Source organism: Nicotiana sylvestris, chromosome 1, assembly GCF_000393655.2.
Source record: "Nicotiana sylvestris chromosome 1, ASM39365v2, whole genome shotgun sequence".
NCBI classification, from domain to species: Eukaryota; Viridiplantae; Streptophyta; class Magnoliopsida; order Solanales; family Solanaceae; genus Nicotiana; species Nicotiana sylvestris.
This window is the reverse complement of record NC_091057.1, coordinates 187,776,450-187,797,481: the sequence shown is the minus strand read 5'-3', so window position 1 is coordinate 187,797,481 and position 21,032 is coordinate 187,776,450. Positions and strand designations below refer to the sequence as shown.

Genomic DNA, 21,032 nt, shown 5'->3' with positions numbered 1-21,032 from the left:
CAATCGAAACGGGATTGGTTTATTTATTTCAGAGTCGCCACTTGGGAGATTTAGGGTGTCCCAAGTCACCAATTTTAATCCCGAATCGAGGAAAATAATGACTCTATATTACAGTCTGCGTACCAGAAATCCGGATAAGGAATTCTGTTAACCCGGGAGAAGGTGTTAGGCATTCCCGAGTTCCGTGGTTCTAGCACGGTCGCTCAACTGTTATATTCGGCTTATTTATCTGATTTTTAATACAATTATGAACCATGTGCAAATTTTATCTTTTACCGCTTTATTATCATTATTTTTTAGGAATGTGAACATCGCTTAAAACATATCTTTGGACTGTGTCACATGAAATGCACCCACAATCCGAAACATATTTTATTTGACGTTTTGGGATTTGGATTTGGGTCGCATGAAATGCGCACCCCAAGTTTTAAGAAAGTAAATTATTAAACACGCGCCTAAAGAGACTATCGCGTCATTATTTTGCGGAGGCCGTGAAATTTGCTAAACGACCCTCCTGAATTCTAAGTAATTTTAAACAAGTATTTACTGAGGGCCCCGCAATTTGCATTTTTGTTTGTCGAGGCTCGTCTCATTCTATTTATTTAAAGGAATTTGCAACGTCATGGAAATGCATCTCAAACCACGTCACAATCAATGCACCCGTGATTAGAGACATATTTCGATTTCGTTGAGATTTGGATTTGGGTCACATAAATGTGCACCCGAGTTTAGGGAGATACATTATTAAGACGCGCCTAAAGCAACCAACGCATTATTATTTTTGGGGAGGGCCGTGAAATTTGTTAAACGGCCCATCCCGGAATCTAAGTATTTAATACATATATTTTGTGAGGGCCCCGCAATTTGTCCCTTTTATTCGGCGAGGCTCATCTCATTTTATTCTTTATTATTATTATTTTTTTTTTTTTAAAAAAAAAGGATGCCATTTTTACGTCTTTAACAATACTAAAACTTACGGCCTCTTTACAACTAAAATCCCATGACTTGTTAGAAGTTTAATAAAAGGAGTTTAGTGAATGAGTGTTTCGGTAGTAGTAACAACATGCACTAATACTATTTTTTTCCGAATGACCTAACCAAAGGAAAGGACGAACAGATTAACGTCAAACTTGTGTCATAGAACGACTAGTCCAACTTAATTAAATGACATCAAATAAACAAGAATAACATAACATGAAAATGAACCAAAATGCAGACAATGAAACATAGGCAGAAAATTTCCATACCAATTTTTATATTGCATCTCAAACATTCAACGTAAAGTTTATTTATCTAATACATCGAGGTTTACTGACCTTTGCACCTCGACAAACTCAGAACGACAAACACGACTCCGACGGAACTCAAGTCGGACCTCACTGAATCGAGGGACAACGACGAAACCTCGGAACAACCTCGACGTACCAGACCTCGACGAACGACAACGAACTCGATGAAGACTGACAGCTTGGCCAAAACTGTCAACGCACAAGATGTTGGCTGCTGCTGGATTTTCTCGACGCAGCAGGTTGGTTCGAGAGAATGCAACGAAAGGGGTCGTTTGGATGTGAGGAAGGAGGAGACTATGGGGGTCGTCCGGGCAGTGGTTTTGGTGGGGAAAAGGGTCTGTTTAGTGGTGGTTTTATATTACAGTAGGGTTTTCGTTAGGAGCAAAAGGGGGAGGAAGATGACGAGCAGTGTACACCGGGTTTAATGGAGGAAACGCCGGACTGGTTTGACGGAGCGGGGAGGAGACGGAATGGTCGTGTTTTCCGGCGTTCGTTTGGACAGTGGTGGTTATGGGCGATGGAGGAGTTGGTCCGTGAGGGTGTCGGAAGGGATGGAGGGAACTCGTTTTGTCCCGTTTTTTGTTGGTTTTACAGTAGGGTTTGTTAGGCGTTGAGGAAGATGACGGGGTGGTGTTTGGGAGGAGGAGGGCCGTGGTCGACGATAGGGAAGCTGGAAATGGAGTGGTATGCTTGGTAATGGGGGAGTTGGTCCCCTGCTAGGTTTTCTTCTTCTTCCTTTTGCGAAGAAGATCAACAGTACCCCGTTTTCAAAAATTTTCCGTTTTTTTTCCTTCTGTGGCCTTTTCCGTGTTTTGTAACACAATGCCCATAAAAATGAGCCCCACGCGTGGTGGGGTTCAAGGCATATGTCCCCCACGCGTGGTGGGGTTCCCCACGTGTCCTGGACACGGTTTATTATGGGCTAGGTCCGAAAATTAGGCCTAAAACCGGGTAGTTTGAACCCGAATATTATTCTTTTGCCCGGACCCGAGAAATAGGAACACGTTGCTTAACTAGTCCTATGTAAGCAAAATAACTACCAAAAATAAGACTAGTATTCAAACAAAACTATATATTTTTTTAAATATTTTTTCAAGATTTAAAATAGCTACAAAATATTAATAAAACTATTTTTGTAATTTTCGTTTTTTAAATATTAAGATAAAATATGAAGTAATGTTTTTTTTGTATTTTTCAAAATTATAATGACTGCAAACATTAATAGAACTATATTTTTTGTAATTTTCGTTCTTTAATAAAGACAAAAATATGAAGTAATATTTTTGTATTTTTCAAAATTATAATGACTGCAAACATTAATAGAACTATATTTTTTGTAATTTTCGAATTTATATAAAGTACCAAAATAAAGTACAATTTTTGTATTTTTCAAGTTTATGAGAGATACATAAACTAAAATTTATATATATATTTTTTGAAATTTTCTTTTTGCAACGAAATAAAGTAAAAATAGTTAAAATAGCTATACTAGACCCAATTTCACATATTCATGCTAAAAATGTGAAAATTCTCGGGGAGGGTCAAAAATCACGTGCTTACACATGGTATTCTGGTTTAGCAGCATTCATACTTCATGTTCATTCTGCAATGAATAGAAGATTTGATACAGTTTTTGAAAGTCTTTTTCAACATAATCAAACCCCACACGGATAAAGTTGATGCCATGTGACCAGGAGGTCACGGGTTCGAGCAACGGAAATAGCCTCTTGCAGAAATGCAGGATAAGGCTGCGTACAATAGACCCTTGTGGTCCGCCCCTTTCCGGTCCCCACGCATAGCGCGAGCTTAGTGCGCCGGGCTGCCCTTAAGCCCCCACACGATGGACCTGGAAGAGAAGGTGGGGCTGAAGCAATGTTATAAGTTAGTAGAAAAGTAAATAAATCAAGGCTACCCAACATTTTGCCTAAAGAATGGGAAAACACAAAGCTTTTGCTGCAAGGTGATGGGAATGAAGTGGGACGAATTTAACCTTTGAAATGGAGTAAAACAAGTAAGAAACGAAGGTCGGTTAAAGAAAACTAGACAAATAATGCAATTAAAAGTTTGTTCTCTTTTATATTTTTCAACTTACTACCAGCCAATTCACCAACTTTATCAATGGTCGAACTTGTAAGTTTTTTCTTTAGCATTATTTATTTTATGAAAATAAATAGGCATTATCTTAACAATAACATGAAGAGCACTACAATTGCTGAATTTTGAACTAAAATGATACAAAGAGGTTTATCGTTTTTAAATAAGCAGGCATTATCTTAGCAATAACATGAATAGCACTACAATACCGAATATTTCTCTATATATGTATAATTAATTAGGCGGAGGAGAAGAATCCAATATTGGTGGCAATTTTCTTTATGCTAAAATGTAGAAATTCGTTTCCCCCTTAAACAGCTTGTTTGGATGGTTGTTACACATCGTTTCATAATGTATCGTATTGTATTGTACTGTATCGTTTGATGAATACAATGTTTGGATGGATTGTGTCGTTTTGCCGTCCTTTCATGGTATCATGCACCAGTAATATAATGAATAAACTTGCAATATTATAAAGAAAAATTATGAGATGATATATAAAAAGGTAGGGTAAATGATAAAATAAAATTATTTAATAATAATAAAGGGTGAGATTGAGAGAAAAACACAAGGAAACTACGCGACCACACCAAATCGGTCGTTACATAAAGTGTCACATTTCATCGTTACGTAACGACGGATTTAACGATACGATACAATAAAATTTAAGTAACAATCAAAACAAATATTGTATTTAAAGTAACAATACGATACGATACAACTGGTAACAACCATATCCAAACAAGCTGTTAATAAATAGCCAAAACAACTTTAGTAAATATAAGAAAGAGGGCATTTATAATAAATTATTATTACAAGGGGAGGAAGTTGTATTGATTTCATTTATCCCATTCCGTTGAGAGTTGTATGTTCATCGGCACAGCTGAGCTGAGCTAAGGTTGAATGTGAAGAGAATAATGCCGTACGTACTGTAATTGATTATTGATTTGATCCCCACCCACCCACCCACCCACGCACTGTCAGAGCAGAGGCCTCTTCTTTCTTCTTGGGTCGGCCGGCCATGAGAGCTCGTTTTAGAGGATCCTTCATCTCCCCGACTTTGTTAATCTTCTTCCTGGTAATTCACTTCTTTAGATCTTTCTCTCTCAATATTATCGTTGCGCATCTTTGTTTCTGTTTCTCCCTGAATTTTATGTTTTCATTTTTCCCTCTACTTTAATCTTGTTGATGTGGCCTGGATCTCGTCGAGACTATTTAAAGAGGTTCTATTTTCTTCTCATTTTTAACTTGTTGTGATTCAAATTATACTGTAGGAGTGTATCATACTTCTTCCAATACATAATGAGCTTTACCTTAGCTCTCTTTTCTCATTTTGTTACACTTATTATATCCTATTTATTCAGGTTATACATGTTGAACCTGCCCGAACAGAATTGTCAAATGTATTATCACTGTAAGGATCACTCGTGCATCATACTTATCTTCATGTTTAGTCAATTTTACTGCTGCAAGTAATGCTGCCTAGTTTGTTACTACTTCTTATTTACCCGACTTCTATGTGTTACCTTTTCACTTCTCTTCTCTTCCTCCTATTTCCAGTCAGGGAGAGCTGAAAGGTCTTTTCCCCTCATATGATTGTCCACAATGCATTGATAGAAAGGTAATACAATTATTTATTTGGTATATTTGAAAGCCATTATCTATGTCTTTCAAGACTTCTGCCTCTATGAAAATTTGGCTTCTATTTTTGCATCCCTTTTGCCTGTATATGCTGTAAACTCTGCAATTTCTTGGCAGGAACAAGGTCGAATGAGTGCTGCTCGTCCTGATGAGAAAGTAATCAACCCAGCTTTTGATTTTAGGATAACAGTCTAATGATGACTAGAGAATTCTTTTCTCCTTTAGATTTATCTACTTTTAATCTTCGTATACCATACCATGATGATCTTTCTGTTCTTGATGCAGAATATTGACATCATTGTAACATACACTGATGCTAATGGTGCTATTAGAACTAGGAGCATAAACTCCAAGGACTTGTCAACTTCATGGGTATGGAGATATCCTAGTGATGAGGATGGTGATCAGAAAAAGAGTTCCAAGGTGTGTGTTTACTTTACTTGCTGATCTTAAATGGACACAACATCTTCTCGAAGTGAAGAGGATATAGTAGTTTTTATATTTGTTAATGTAGACTGCAATTCTTTTTACTGCTTGTTCTCAGGAAGTGGAAGGGAAGTCTCAGACACCGGATAAGTTTGAGGTCAATATTGAGCACTCTAACATAAATGAAAATCAGTATGGATTTGTCATAGAGCATAAAAAAGCATCTGAGCTTCATCCAATCAAACTCAAGCGCCAGGTGGCAAATTCTTATATCTCTACATTTATCATTCATGTTCTTTTTGAGTCATTTGGATTCATAGATACTTCCTGATGCTTCAGAGGCTAAGAAATGAAAGAAAGGAACGGCGGACTGCAGAGCTGATCCAACAAGATAAGGCAATTGAAGACCAGATTCAAGATGCTGCTATTCAGCGAGCTAAAGAGCTTGACACAACTAGAAAGGGTAAATACAATATATGGAGGAAAGAATATGAAAATCCCAATTCTGACTCTACCCTTAAACTTATGCGTGACCAAATAATCATGGCAAGAGCTTATGCTACCATTGCAAAAGCTAAGAATGAAGATGCTCTGTATGATTCTTTGATACAACATTCTAGAGTAAATCAGCTTGCAATTGGAGAGGCCACTTCTGATGCTGAACTTCTACCAAGGTTGGTGCTTTCAACTTTTCGTTAATGAAGTTTACATGTTAGGTTTTGTCTTTAACATTAGGTTTATCTACAGTGCACTTGACAGAGCAAAGGATATGGGCCATGTTCTAGCTGCTGCGAAAGATCAACTATACGATTGCATAACACTAGCAAGGAAACTAAGGGTCATGCTTCAGTCGGCTGAAACTGGTCTAAGTCTGCTGAAGAAAAGGAGTGCATTCTTGATACAGCTGGCTGCTAAAACAGTTCCCAGGCCTTTGCATTGTCTTCCCTTGCTTCTCACGACGGACTACTTCCTACATGGATATGAAGAGAGAGGATTTCCAAACAAGGAAAAACTTGAAGATCCTTCTCTGTATCATTATGCTATATTTTCTGATAATGTCCTAGCCACATCTGTTGTTGTGAACTCTACTACACTGCACGCAAAGGAGCCTGAAAAGCACGTTTTCCATATAGTGACAGACAAATTGAACTTCCTAGCTATGAAAATGTGGTTCCTTGTCAATCCTCCTGCTGGCGCAACAATTCATGTTGAGAATGTGGATGACTTTACATGGCTTAATTCTTCTTACTGCCCTGTACTACGACAGCTTGAATCTGCTAGAATGATAGAGTATTATTTCAAGGCACATCAGTCGAATTCCCTTACAACTGGCACCGACAATCTCAAATACAGGAACCCAAAGTATTTGTCAATGCTAAATCATCTTAGGTTTTACCTTCCTGAAGTATACCCAAAGCTGGAGAAAATCTTGTTTCTGGATGATGATATTGTTGTTCAAAAGGATCTGACGCCTCTTTGGTCTGTCGACCTACAAGGGATGGTCAATGGTGCCGTGGAGACATGCAAGGAAAGCTTCCATAGATTTGATAAATATCTTAACTTCTCGAACCCGAAAATATCTGAAAATTTTGATCCCAATGCTTGTGGCTGGGCATTTGGCATGAATATCTTTGATTTGAAGGAGTGGAGGAGGCGCAACATTACAGGAATATATCATCATTGGCAGGAAATGGTAAGTTAATATTATATATTCTTTGTTGGTGTTTCTAGACACAATGAGCTGAATTTTTTGATATTATCATCATGAATGTTTTACATGAGGAAAGGATCTTCTTTGACCCACTACAATTTGAATAAAAGAAAATGACCCTACAAAGATCTGATGTGTTTTATTTACCGGTATTGTGTGTTATACTTCAGCGATCTCCTTTTTACCTTCAACAAAAAAAAAAAAGAGCTAGTGGATCATTTGTGATGGGCCAATAGACCGATCTCTCCCAATTTCATATAGGTTTTGTGAGTTTAATAGCTCCTGCTGCCTGGAGGTGGCTCTTAAGGCTAGACAGTCATCAAATTGATCTCCATCTTAGTTTCAAGTTTATATGATTGTTTTTTGATAAGTAAGAGAGTAGTGCAATATACTAGATACTATAACTTTAAAGATGCTTCTGCTGCTGCTTTGGATGGTCAAATGAGGTGAAACTCCGTGAAAGTGCTGCAGCTCAAAAACCATACTGATTAAACTACTGTTGAAAATCAATGTATTTAGTGAGGATGAAAAACAAAGAATTAAGTAGGAATATAGTCGGAAGACTGATGGGATTGAAACCTTCAATTATTGCTGAAAGCTCCGTTGTTTGCTTGAGGGTAGATAGATGTTATTGGCTCAAAACTAAACTGCCATAATTTGTCAGGACTGCCCCCCCCCCCCCCCCCGGGTATTGGGGGTCTCAGACATGGCTCTTAAAGTATGTTCTGCAGTGGAGATAGAATGACTTTTTGCAAATTCGGGCATTGTTTAGACTTAAGAATAATAGTGGGTGCCTTAGTTAGTTTTTGAGTACAAGTGATGAAATTGTACATTCATGATAAGGGCTAAACCAATTTGTCGCCCAAACCATGTAGCTTGTCTACTTATCACCTATTTACCTAATTCTGTGATCTCTATTTCTAGTTTTGTAAAACATAGAATTGTGACAGTCGTATTAGGGTGTAGCCTTTGTTATCCCCAGCACCCCCTAACTCCATAAAAAGGAAGAAACATACCTTATCTATGATTGCTCATTTTCCTTTGAGCTATATTGCACAATCTCTTAGAAAAATGAATTATTGCCGACTAGACAGCTTTTTTGCAAACTCTTGTTATGATCCACCATGTTTATAGAGACCTTGCTCTTAGAATCTACCATGTCTAGAATGCTAGCTTTCCTCTTGCAAAGAGTCGTAATGCACTTGATGTTCAAGAGCAATTCCGTAAGAGGAGAAAATTCATAGTTCCTATTCATTTTGTTAATTTCTTCATCCTTGTGTAGCCTTCAGCTGACTATGATTTTCCATTGCAGAATGAGGATAGAACACTTTGGAAACTTGGGACCTTACCTCCGGGGCTGATAACTTTTTATAACTTGACTTATCCTTTGGACCGGAGCTGGCATGTCTTGGGTCTTGGTTATGATCCTGCCCTAAACAAAACAGCAATAGAAAATGGGGCGGTTGTTCACTACAATGGAAATTACAAACCATGGTTGGATCTTGCAATTGCCAAGTACAAATCTTATTGGTCTAGATATGTAATGTTCAATAATTCATACCTTCAACTTTGCAACATCAGTGAGTAGTAAATTCATGTTTTTTCAAGGTAGTTTTGCTTGTAATCAATTTCTTTCTCACAATTGTTATAGGAAAAAAGGGAAAATGTTTTACTTTTGTCACTCTTGAAATTTTCCTGTAGCAAGAAAATTTGGGAGAGCATGGGCAAGCGACAGAGTATCCTAATGATGTTGTATAGCTGAAGATGTGCGTATTTGTATTTTCTGCAGCTAACTTGAGAAGGATCACGGCATATGATTGTTGACTGTTTCAGACTGTTTTTAGTTAATGTTAACAATCAGAACTAACTTGTAGATCCTTTTTGTTTACCGTCTTTTAGCCCTTCACTTGTAGACATTCCGAGTCCAATGCTAAAAGCAGACTTTCAAAGTTGTATGAAAAATGATCCGCCTTTCTGATAAAGTGTATCATCCCTCAGACAGGGGCGGGGCTAAAGTATTAGGTATGAGTATAGGCGAATCCAGTATTTGAATTAGAAAGTTCATTAAATTTGTGTAAATATGTAATTGTGAAACAAGTACCTAAAACGAGCTATGAGTTCAATAGCAAGTTGAGAATCAACTTTAAATTTTGGCTCTACCTCACGGAAGGTATAATCGGATCATGAAAGGACGCTTGGCATTGCACTATTTCATACTAAAAAGGGAGTTCTTTTAATTAGGTCATTGAAATGCCTACCTCCTGAATAACAGTAAGAGCTAATCACAGTAAGAGTCAGTTTAATCTCTAAAATTGAGCTGTGGACTTGCTTTCGTATAACTATACCATAGTGAGTTATGGTCATTGGATTTAGAGCTGGAAACCCTGAAATCAAAAAACCCTGTCGTCTAAATGCGTGTTCCTTTCTCGTCGCCTGCTTGGAACTGTAACTGGTGTTCTAGGTTCAAAGAATTACTGTACCATGGCAAATCCCAAGACGTTCTTTTCCACTACCGTGAATTGAAGAAGAGCGGACTTGAGGTGACAGACCATTCGGTTTTCGCCGTCCTTCTCAAAGCATGTTTAAACTTCTCACCCACACATGGCAACTCTATCCATGGCTCTCTGATTAAGCAGGGATTCCTAGCTTTCACTTCCCTCGGTAATTCTATGGTGGACTTCTATGCTAAATCTGGAGATTTGGGTTCTGCACTTCTTGTTTTTAACTGCATGCCCAACAAAGATTCAGTTTCGTGGAATGTAATCATTCACGGACACTTAGAGCGAGCTGCTGCTTCTTACGGGCGAGGATTGTGGTTCTTTACTCAGGCTTGGGCTGCAGGTTTTGAACCCAACATCTCCACCTTAGTGCTTGTCATTCAGACTTGTCGGAATCTTAAAGCTTTTGAGGTTGGACAGATGATTCATGGTTCTATCATTCGTGCTGGATATTCACGTATAACTTCTGTCCAAAACTCGCTCCTCAACTTTTATGCTGAATTAGGAATGCAGCTTGCGCATAACCTTTTCGATGAAATGACTGACAGAGACGTTATATCTTGGAGTGTCATGGTTGCTGGCTATGCCCAAAGCGAGGAAGCAACTGTTGCTCTCGGGTTCTTTAAACGGATGATTCATTTTGGGATAACCCCAGACGGACAATCAGTGGTAAGTGTACTCAAAGCTTGCAGCAAATTGATGACCATTAGAATGGGAGAGTCAGTTCACGGGTTTGTTATCTCTAGAGGTCTGGATTATGATTTGTTTGTACAGAACTCCCTGATCGACTTGTATTCTAAATGGAACGATGTTAATTCTTCATTGAGAGTTTTCCACGAAACTCCCGAAAAGAATGTCGTATCCTGGAACTCTTTGTTGTCAGGACTTGTGCAAAATGAGAAGCATTCTGAGGCTCTAATTTTATTTGATTCGATGAGGAAGGCTGGAGTTGATTCTGATGAGGTGACTCTGGTCAATCTACTGCAGTTATGTAAGTCCTTCCTTGACCCTTACCAGTGCAAGTTGATACATTCCAGAGTACTCCGACGAGGTTTTGAGTTGAATGAGTTGGTTACAAACTCTTTGATCGATGCATATGCAAGTTGCAATCTCATAAATTATGCATGGAGTCAATTTAGTATTATGAAAACACTAGATGCAGTAACTTGGAGCACCATGATTGCTGGATTCACACACTGTGGCATGCCTGACGAAGCCATTGCTGTTTTCCGAGAGATGAACCACACTACTGAACGGCCCAATGCCATTACCATGCTACATCTTCTTGAAGCTTGCTCTCTTTCTGCAGACCTGAAAAGATCAAGGTGGGCTCATGGCATTGTTATTCGAAGAGGGTTGGCATCTGATGTACATGTGGGAACTGCGATCTTAGATATGTATTCGAAATGTGGTTCTGTTGAATTGTCAAGAAAAGTGTTTGAACGGATTCCACACAAGAATGTCGTTACCTGGAGTGCCATAATCACAGCATATGGTATGAATGGCCTCCCAAATGAAGCTCTAGCCCTACTTGCTGAGATGAAAATGAGTGGTCTGAAGCCGAATCAAGTAACAGCACTGTCTCTTTTGTCCGCTTGTAGTCATGGGGGACTGGTAGAAGAAGGGCTATCTCTTTTTGAGGAGTTGATTTGGGATGATGAGGTTGAACCTAGCTTAGAACATTACTCTTGCCTTGTAGATTTGTTAGCTCGGGCTGGAAAGGTTGATAGTGCAATGAATTTGATAGGAAGGCTACGTGGCGGAGTAAAGCCTAGTGCAAGTGCATGGGGGGCGCTCTTGAGTGCCTGTAGGAACTATGAGAACTATGAGTTCGGTGCCAGTGCCCTCCCTCAAGTACTTGAACTCGAGCCGTCAAGCTCAGCTGGCTATCTTCTTGCATCAAACATGTATGCATCAGGTCATTCATGGGCTGATGCCAGCAAAATGAGAATGCTGTCTAAGGAGAGAGGTGTCAAGGTTACAGCTGGCTATAGCTTAGTGTATGTCAATGGTAAGGCATGCAAGTTTCTTGCAGGAGATAACCACAATTCTTTGTCTGATGAATTGCAGTTCGCCATTCAGCAACTGCACTCATGTATGAAAATGGACATCACTTGCAGGTAGGGGCTCTTTTGTGTTCTATGAAAGCCGGCACTTTTCCACAACTAAAGAGCTGTCTTTCTTTTGCTGCAAAGAAACCGCAAAATTAGGGGGCCAAAACTCTGGATTGTTGGATGTTGGGGGTGGAAGCTTGTTGGCGGTTTTCTGCTTCTGATGCCTACCTGTAAATTTTGTGGGGTTAGGGGACAGGGGTGAGGGAACCTTTTGCCAGTCAAATGGTCGTACCTTACATTGGATTGGGAATTATAATTCAGGATAGGGTAAAATGTGTCTCAGCAGTGGGTTATATCGCTGCTGTCCACTGAGGTGGTGACTAGGGGTGGCAAATGGGCGGATCGGGTCGCATATGAGCGGGTCGAATAAGGGTAATTCAAAAACGGATAAATTATCCGGTCCGACCCATATTTAATATGGATAAAAAAGAGTTACCCGGCGGATAATATGGACATGACTTCTTGAATATGATCACTTTTAGGAGAATTTCTAGTCTCCCAAACTTGAGGAACCTCCAATTTGAGGCTTTACAAATGTAAAAATTAAACTCATTAGTTATCCATTTTCTAAGTGGATAATATGGTTCTTATCCATATTTGACCCGTTTTTAAAAAAATTCATTATCCAACCCATTTTTTAATGAATAATATGGGTGAATAACTGTCTTTTAAACCATTTTGCCACCTCTAGTGGTGACAAAAGGGCGACAAAGAGAGGGGGAGGGGAAAGATATGTCCTGGACGGATGAGGTAATTAATTAAAGGGTTAGCACATAAGACGCTAGGAAAGAGGGAGATGAACATGGTCACAATACTTCCTTTTATAGTATCTTCATTTCTTTTTGTGTGCATGTGCATCCAACATTGATATTTTTATCAAGAGATGTTTACCTCATATCACTGAAGATTTCTTAGGTGTAAGTTGATGCAGTTAATTTGTTGTCCTAAGAACAACTTGTTATCATTGATATTTAAGTAGGCACCCAGTCTTTTTTGTCACAGGAAAGATACTACTATCGAAATTCATTCCACGAATCTTTTTTACAAAAACAGAAAGATCCATAAAGTAGATACCAAGCCATTAGTACAGTTTTGTTAGGCTCCTGGTAGTGAATGCAATAACAACTACATAAGGTTGGAACTTAGCTAAAACACATTATTAGACATCTAATGTGGAGAGGGTATCTGATGGTTTACTGCCCAAATCGTTTAAATGTCAAATGACCACTGAAGACTATCTCCTCTCCCACAAAGGGAAAACCATGCCCGAAGTGCACAAACAGCTTGACCAAGAATCCATCTCACTCGATGCATAATTGTATGTTCTATACGTATTACATTCCCATTGATTTTTAAAAAAACATTAATACAATGGGTATGCATTGTGTAATCAACAAGAATGTCAAATAGCTGCATCTGACTGGACATGCAACGGCACATTAACCACACGCGTAAACAGTACGTTGTAGCTTTAAACTGCCATCTCCCATTTTGTGTGCGTGTGCATCCAACATTAACACTAGGAATAAAAAGTGAGGCCGTTTTTTACTTACATGTGTCTGCCAAGAATCCTCCACAGTGATAAGCTGCAAGCTTCGTAGCAAGCAAACCTGACCCGAAATCTGGAAAAAGTTGTAAAGCAAAGCAAATATAGCTTTAGGCAGGGCCACTGCTACCAAATGAACTTCCAAGATTGGGATGGTAAGCATGGTGGAGGGAGACTTTAATGGTTTTCCTTTTACATAATCTGTGTATATCTACACATTCCTCAAGATCAGCATCACATGTCAGAAGCACCCACTCGTCGTCATCATCCAAATATTTTAGATCAATTTTACCATCTTCTATATTGAAACGCCTTAAGACCTCTTGCAGAACATCTATAAAACCCCAATGTGATTGCAGGCTGAAACGAATCTTTTCTTTCCCAAAAGTGGCTTTTACTTTAAATGTAGCCGAATCCCGTATAACCTGGTTGCTACTCGTCGGCAAAGGACACAAAGGTTCCAGAGAATTGTGATTGCTTTGAATTTTTTGACTCTGTGATCGAACCAAAAGCTTGGTTTCTTCTTGACCCCCGTCATGCAATTCTGCTTCTGTATGTGCTCTCTTTAGCATTCCTCCAGGGTGTTCTTCCATTGTGGCATTCTCCGTGGAAAAAACATTTGTAAGAGGAAATAAATGCTTTGAACCAGTTGAACAGAATAAACTTGAACTGGAGTTATGACTGCCAGATGAAGAAGTTGACTTGGAAGTAGTGGTATCAGGGCTTAATGTACTGCCATCAGGTTGAGTATTTACTTGCTGCAGATGATCATGGTTCTTAGAAGCAGATAAATTACTGGTCCCTGGATTATTTGGAGAGGTAAGTTCTGGGAAGTTAGTGTAGAAAGAACTGAGTTTAATAGCACCCTCGGCACCATGGACTGAATCAATCACAAGTTGAAGTTTCTGCAACGAGTGGCCCACTTTCTTGATCTTGCGAGAAGGCCACCTTGTGATTCCGTGTTGCCTGCATATTCTTTTCAAAGTTGTAGGGCAAACTGCAAGTTGGAACAAATTGATAAGTAATCAATGACAAGCTAATATGGCAGAGATGATAGTGCTCAAGACCCAAATTCGAGACCTTAAGGTAAATTATAGGCCTTTATAAACAAAGAAAGGACTTTGCATTAACTAAATCATGGATGCACAAACTTGTAGGAAAGACAAACACAGAAATAATCTAAAATTTTGAGATGATAAATATCAAAAGAATTATAACTTTGGAAAGGATGAAAACCCAAAAGGATCACATGAGCATGTCCTACAGATTCCAAACTTGAAAGTAGAGGTTAATCAAGATGATGCATAAGTAGTCTGAAGAAATAGTTGAAACTTTGAACTATTGAGTCGTTTTAGCTAAGGGCAGTTCTCAAAGAACTCAAGATGTCCATGGATTTTCAGTGCATCATTTTAACAGTTTCCCAGGGGGACAATCATGCCATGAAAGGCAGACAATTTCGCGACAGGCAGAGAAATGCACAGTTTCTTTATTTAAAAGGCCGAAAATTGCAAATTTCTAAAGTTCCAAATCCGCTGTAGTGATCAAAGACAAAATAGGTACATGATTGTGAAATGACGATGCAACTTATCCTACCTCCAATATTTTTTGCAGCATCTTTTAGGCTCCCGGCAAAGTACTGCCTGAGTACCTGCAAACTGATGCTCTTCTCGGTCTTTGACCGTTTTCTTTCACCTGCTCTCTTGGCACCTGAGGAATGTGATCCTGTACCAGAAGAAAAATCTAAGGAACCCCCATAACCTCCTTTGGGTCCAAAATTATCCTGGATCTGGTTTGGCTCTGAGTATGTAGATGCATGAATGGATTCCCTCCAACGGTTTGCTGTCACCTTAAAATTTTCTTCTTGCGAAATAGCGGCTCCTTTACCCTTTCTTTGGACATCCGTCATTTGAGAAAGCCAGGAAGAAGCATCTTCATCCCTGTAAGGTGGAGAGACTGGTTTTCTTGATACTTCTTCATGTGATTCACCAGCAGAAAGGCTGACCTTTTCACGTTGTAGGAGTTCTTTTTCCTCCAGTAATTCCTGATCCGTAACAACACGTAAGCTTCGGCAACTTTGCTGTATCACAGAAGACAGTGAACTTAACATTTGTTTTTGGTCTTCAGTATTTTTGCAATCAAGTGGCAAGAAGAACTCCAAAACAAAGTCAGCCGACCCTGTGTATATACTTCGAAGGCGTATTGCTACAGCAGAACATAATCCAAACATCCTGGCGTGGTGTGATAGTGGATATTCTGTCTTGCTAAAGGCCGTAATATCTGTAGCGAAACATGGCTGATTTGTATTGAATGCTCCACCTGCAACCCCTTCACCTTTAAGCAAGTGATGCTCAGAACATGCGTAATGAAAAGGCAACACTTGTGGATCACGCACATAGCAAGCTTCGTCGACTGTGGTAACACAAGAAGCAGAGTTCTCATCGGATTGCAGGCACCCACCTTTACCTTGTTGTATGCACGGGGCCCAAGTCTGAGCCAATGGCAACTTGTGTGTATCACACACACATGTCAAGATATATTGAATCTCGGCCAAGGCAGCAAGGTACGACTCATTGCAGTCCTGATATAGAATCACAACTACGATATAAGAGGTGAAAATGGAGCTCCGCCTCCTAATGAGAAGTGAAAGATTAATTTCAGGATCTACCTTTATTTTTGCAGGATTTGAGATACCAGAACTTCTTAGATTAACAGCCTACAAGAAGGAAAACGGCTTCTTTAATTTCCCAGAGAAATGGTTCATTGTCAAAGCAGAGAATCAGAGTAGCCCAAAATGAGTAGCAAAAGCTACTTGTTAGAGGCCATTTTGTTGGTAACCTAACAAACAGGCATAATAGCTACCAAAGACAAGCAAAATCACCAATAAACAGGAAGAAAAAGAAACAAAGAACTTCATGCTTCAACAATACTTCATCACTTGTATTCAGAACTCGAAAGAAAATTAATCTCTCGCCTCACCTACCAAATAATGGACTAATATTGCCGATCTTACTATTCTAGGAATGGACATTAATTCTAAGACACAATAAAGATAGAGAAAAAAGCAATTAAGAAATACCTCAAGAGCTTTGCAGACATCTTCAAGCTCGGGGTGATAGTGAGTTTTCTGAGTAGTAGTCACAATCTCAACAACACCCAAGCAAGTTCCACTGCCGGTTTCAAAAACAGGAACTGCAATGGAACCCCTAACATTATACTGATGAGCATGATTAACTCGTGGATACTCCTCCCGCTTGAAAAAACGAACATCAGGAGTCCACTCTGGCAGCTTCTTCAAGAAAACACGGCCAGGCAACCCAACCAACTCATTTGAATCCTTCTCAGCAGCAAATTGGTAATTTTGGGAGACATATCTGTACTCTACTAGACTCTGGAAGTTTGGGTTGAGGAAGTAAGGTTGATTATTAGTAATAAGGACATGTTTGTCTCCTCTCTTGACTGGTACCCATATCTGAATTAGGACATCTTTATCCCTTGTGGAATCTTTTAGGTGTTCAATGGCTTGCACCAATCTCTTTTTCACTGATAAAGTTGGATTTGGGTTTATGTTTGGTCCAATCCACAACCGACGAGGGGAAGTCTCAGAGTTTTCTCTTCTAGTTGGAGAAAAATCATCCATTTGGGCAAACAAAATCTTATCTTTGTCAGTTTCTTCTTGATTTGCGGTAGGAAGGGAATGGCCTGCGTTAGTAGTATCTAACAAAAGGGGCTGAGAAGCCAAAGAGGAGGGAATAAGGAAATTCGAGGCGTGATTAGTTGTCTCTAGCCAGAAACCATCGGAGAGGAATTCACTAAAATCAGAAGTACTAATAGTGTTATCAGAAGAGAGCTTTGCAAACATGTCATGAAGTGTAAAGGGACCATCTTCCATAATGAAATAGCTAGCCTCAATTTGAATCTCCCATCCCAATATAAAAACAGAAGCCCTAAATCATCCAACAGAGAGAGAGGGCAAAAAATCACGATCACGATCACGAGCCAGAACACAAAAGCAGCCTATATATGAAAAACAAGAAGAGGAATTTCCATGAAGGATTTCTTTCCTCCGCCTTCCAAAACCCAATCAGCCCGGTTTCCACAAACCTCATCAGTTTTAGTTTTGGTTTGTAAACTGCAATTCACAAATGCATTTCAGGAGCCATACATTTCCATGCAAAATTACTCTACACTACATAGCCAAAATGCTAATCAAACAACACAAAGCTGCAACCTTTGATACAAAAAGTCCCCCCCCCCCCCCCAAGGAATTTAAACTAAAGAGAAACTATAAACAACCTGAGCTGTCAACAAAGAAACAAATCAAGACGGATGGATTATGGATCTAAGGGGGTCAGAAATAGTACAAGTTGAACATAAAGTTGTTGATCTAAACAACAAGAGAAGACAAACATTCCAATTCCAAAGTTATCGTCTTTGTAGAGTTAAACAAAAGCTACATCGAGTATGTAATGTAGAATTTGACTTTGCAGAATTAGCAAAGCGAGAATCACACACACAAAAAGGTCATTAATTCAACCATTTATAGCAAAAGAAAGAAAGACCAGCAATTACAGGGAGTGGAAAAAAGATACTCGGTAGAATAAAAGTAGGAAAAGCAACTCACTTTGAGAAAGATTCTTGAAATATATATAGTCTTTAATTAAGCTGGCATGTCTGGCTGGCTATATGACTAATTTCAAGAACTGAAAAACATCATAAGAATTTGGTAAAGTCACTTCACATATATATATATATATATATATATATATATATAAAGGGGTGGCTTGCTTTTAATTTTGTTACCTAAGGCAGTCAGAGTTCAGAACCCATGACATCCACAGAAATTTTTGTAACTGAGGAGAGAATATAGAGAAGAGAGAGAGCACTACAGAGAAATGGGACACAGTTAAAGTTGTGTACTAGTATATGAATAAAGGTCCGCCACCCCTCCCTATATGAACTGCTCCTGGCTGCTGATGTAAGCCACTGTATTGTAAAGAATAGAATAAGATACAGAGTACAGACGCACACACTCACTCGCGCTTAAAAGGAAAATCACCTTACCCAGCAGTGGATAAGACTACTCCTTTGACTAGAGGTCTCGAATTTAAATATTGGGTATGTAAAAAATTTTGATAGGGAGTGCTTTCCTCGAATGAGACCCTATGCGATGCGAATTCGGATATAATCGAACTCCGGTGCGAGTAGCGGACACGGGAGAGAACCCAAAAAAAAAGGAAAATCACCTTTAATGTGCTCTTCTACGCCTGTACTTCATATTTCATTTTCGTGGCCCCTTTGATATTCCTATTCTAAATGGTACTTGCCGTTGCTGTTGATTCTACTAGTAACTTTAAAGATTCTGAGGATTAAAAAAAAAAGATGACGCTTCAGAAAAACCTTGTCACCCATAAGAAAAAAGATAAAATACTTTAAGGCTATTATTTAAATTTTTTTCATTTTTTAATAATATTTTTTGGATGCTTATTCCTTCACCTAATACAGGCAAATCTCTCTATAACAGCCTCACTTGTTTTGATTTTTTTTTAGTTTTATAATGAATGTATTAATGTTTCAAAATATGTAGAATCCGTTTGGATTGACCGGAAAAAAGTGGTCTTTAAGTACAAGTTCTTAAAAACACTTTTTAGGTGCTTGAGTTGGTTTTACGTTACGTGTTTGGATAAAAGTGCTTAAGCTGAAAAAAAGTTTTAGTTAAAATCTCTAGGCCTATTATTTGGTAATATTAGAGATTCTACTTCTATAAATATGGTTGTTATTATGGATAATTTTAATAAATAACGTACTGCTATAAAGACGGTGGTTGTTATACGTAAAATGTTGTTATAGAAAGGTAAAATATAACAAAAAAAAGATAGTTTCTGAAAAAAAAATAATTTTTATAGTTATAGTGAAATGTTATTATATCGAGTGGTTGTTATAGAGAGATTTGAGTTTAACAAATAACATCTATTATTTTATTTCTCTTACCGGACAAATGACATTTACGTAACACAAATTTTATAAGGAAAAAAAAAATCAAAACATATTACACTTTGAAATTTGAATCTATGACCTCAATCAAATTTTGAAGCACTTTTGCAATTAATTACACTAAAAGCCTCATTATGTTAGAGAAATTCAACAATTCATATAGCTCCGACTAAAGAGGAAATATATATATAGGAAGAGGATGAAGTGAAAAGATAATACTACTAGTATTATTTAACTTAGGAAAATTTTGACTACCGTATATCTATTATTTATTATCTATTTATATCTATATCTATATCTATCTATATTTGTACTTTATTAAAAACACGAAGGCTCTTAGCTAAATGTTGTTCGTCTTTTATACTCTTTAAAAATAAATATTATATTGGACAAAGTTGTAATTTAAATTATTTTCCTAATATCTAGGACAATAAAATCAACGAAAAGTTTGATTGCTACATCTTTCCTTATGGAATTAAGTAAGAAATCCTAATATTTAAGTTGAAATTAATTAAAACCTTACTAAAAAAAATCTAACTTTTTAGATATTGGAAATAACGTGATGTATAGGTGGTGGAATATATCTATTTTTTAACTTTTTTTTCTTCTTACAATTAATATTCTTTTTGGTAAGTAAAAGAATTTATCATACTTTGCAAACAAACTAAATTGACCAATTAATGTTATTGTTATTTTTTAGCAATATATTATAGCAAATAAAAAGTTAATTTTGGGAGAAAAAAAGGAACAACAAAAAGCTGAGAGCCCTAATTGTAATTTAGTTCGATGGTAATATATTTCTTTATAAAATCTTACATTATTTTCAAGTACTTCGGTGACATTTTTATTAGCTAGAGGCCTGCAATTCACGTGAAAACTTATCTATTTTTTACTGAGTTAGTTAAATTGGATAAAAAAAATTTAGAAACTTAAATATTTTTCTTAATTTTTATTTTATAACTCAAAATATATTTTTAATAATGTTTAGGTAATATTCAAAATTTTGCGCTTATTAATTCTAAGTACAAATGTATTCTTAAGGAATTATCAGTAATTTTTTTCTTTTAAAATATGTATTCTACATGAGTTACCTTCATTATTATTCTTTTTTGAATCAATACCGACGAAGGACAACTCCCTATATTCTTCATATTTTAAGTTATTTATCGCAAAATATGAACTCAACATTAGTCAATTTTTAAAATTTTATATTTTGTTATTAATATTTAGGAGGTCAAGGCCAATCTTTTCATTCTCAAATTCTAAAAGACCAAAAGATTCAATCTAAGAATCGTGAAAAAATATTTTCGTATTTTGTTTTAGTATTAATCACATAACAATAATTTTTATAAGAGTTTCGCATAAGTCCTCATAGATCACAATAAGATGTTTGAAAACTTCAATTGGACATGATTTCATCATCTATTGAGCTAGCTAAATACAAAATATCTATTATTTTCAAAAAAAAAAAAAAATCTTTAACTTTTACGTTACATAAATATCTAATATTTACATAACTTTCAAAAAAGTTATATTCATTAATATGGGTACACGCGCAAAGCGCGTTCACTAACACTAGTTACTATATCAAAAGCACGAAGGCCCTTAGTGAAATGTCGTTCGCCTTTTTTACTCATTTAAAATAGAGTTCACACTGGACAAAATATTCATTTGATTATTTTTCTATATTGAGGAATAGTCATTTAATTAATTTTCTATTAT

At 37.5% G+C, this 21,032-nt stretch overlaps 3 protein-coding genes across 6 annotated transcripts; 2 read left to right on the top strand and 1 right to left on the bottom strand.

Moving 5' to 3' along the window:
* The first annotated feature begins 4,339 nt into the window (after nt 1–4,339).
* On the top strand, nt 4,340–9,034 carry LOC104217802 (probable galacturonosyltransferase 3). 2 transcript variants are annotated; one of them, XM_070172589.1, is made up of 10 exons: nt 4,340–4,461; nt 4,748–4,797; nt 4,944–5,004; nt 5,142–5,180; nt 5,310–5,447; nt 5,569–5,706; nt 5,790–6,124; nt 6,198–7,143; nt 8,474–8,769; nt 8,863–9,034. In XM_070172589.1, the coding sequence occupies exons 1-9, from the start codon at nt 4,405–4,407 to the stop codon at nt 8,747–8,749; spliced, it is 2,040 nt and encodes a 679-aa protein (XP_070028690.1). In that variant the 5' UTR covers nt 4,340–4,404; the 3' UTR covers nt 8,750–8,769; nt 8,863–9,034. The 2 variants fall into 2 exon arrangements, with proteins under 2 accessions (XP_070028690.1, XP_009766433.1); XM_009768131.2 differs by having other exon boundaries at nt 8,474–9,034.
* Nucleotides 9,035–9,416: 382 nt separating this feature from the next.
* LOC104217803 (pentatricopeptide repeat-containing protein At2g17210) lies at nt 9,417–12,366 on the top strand. Its single transcript, XM_009768133.2, has one exon. The coding sequence runs from the start codon at nt 9,573–9,575 to the stop codon at nt 11,781–11,783; it is 2,211 nt and encodes a 736-aa protein (XP_009766435.1). The 5' UTR covers nt 9,417–9,572; the 3' UTR covers nt 11,784–12,366.
* A 418-nt stretch (nt 12,367–12,784) lies between these two features.
* Nucleotides 12,785–18,303, bottom strand: LOC104217804 (protein NLP2). 3 transcript variants are annotated; one of them, XM_009768135.2, is made up of 6 exons: nt 18,120–18,303; nt 17,941–18,019; nt 16,396–17,448; nt 15,985–16,032; nt 14,913–15,897; nt 12,785–14,316 (listed from the first exon to the last, which is right to left on the bottom strand). In XM_009768135.2, exons 3-6 carry the CDS (start codon nt 17,206–17,208, stop codon nt 13,430–13,432), a joined length of 2,733 nt encoding a protein of 910 aa, XP_009766437.1. In that variant the 5' UTR covers nt 17,209–17,448; nt 17,941–18,019; nt 18,120–18,303; the 3' UTR covers nt 12,785–13,429. The 3 variants fall into 3 exon arrangements, with proteins under 3 accessions (XP_009766437.1, XP_009766436.1, XP_009766438.1); XM_009768134.2 differs by having other exon boundaries at nt 17,941–18,303; XM_009768136.2 differs by lacking the exon at nt 17,941–18,019.
* Between the last annotated feature and the right edge of the window lie 2,729 nt (nt 18,304–21,032).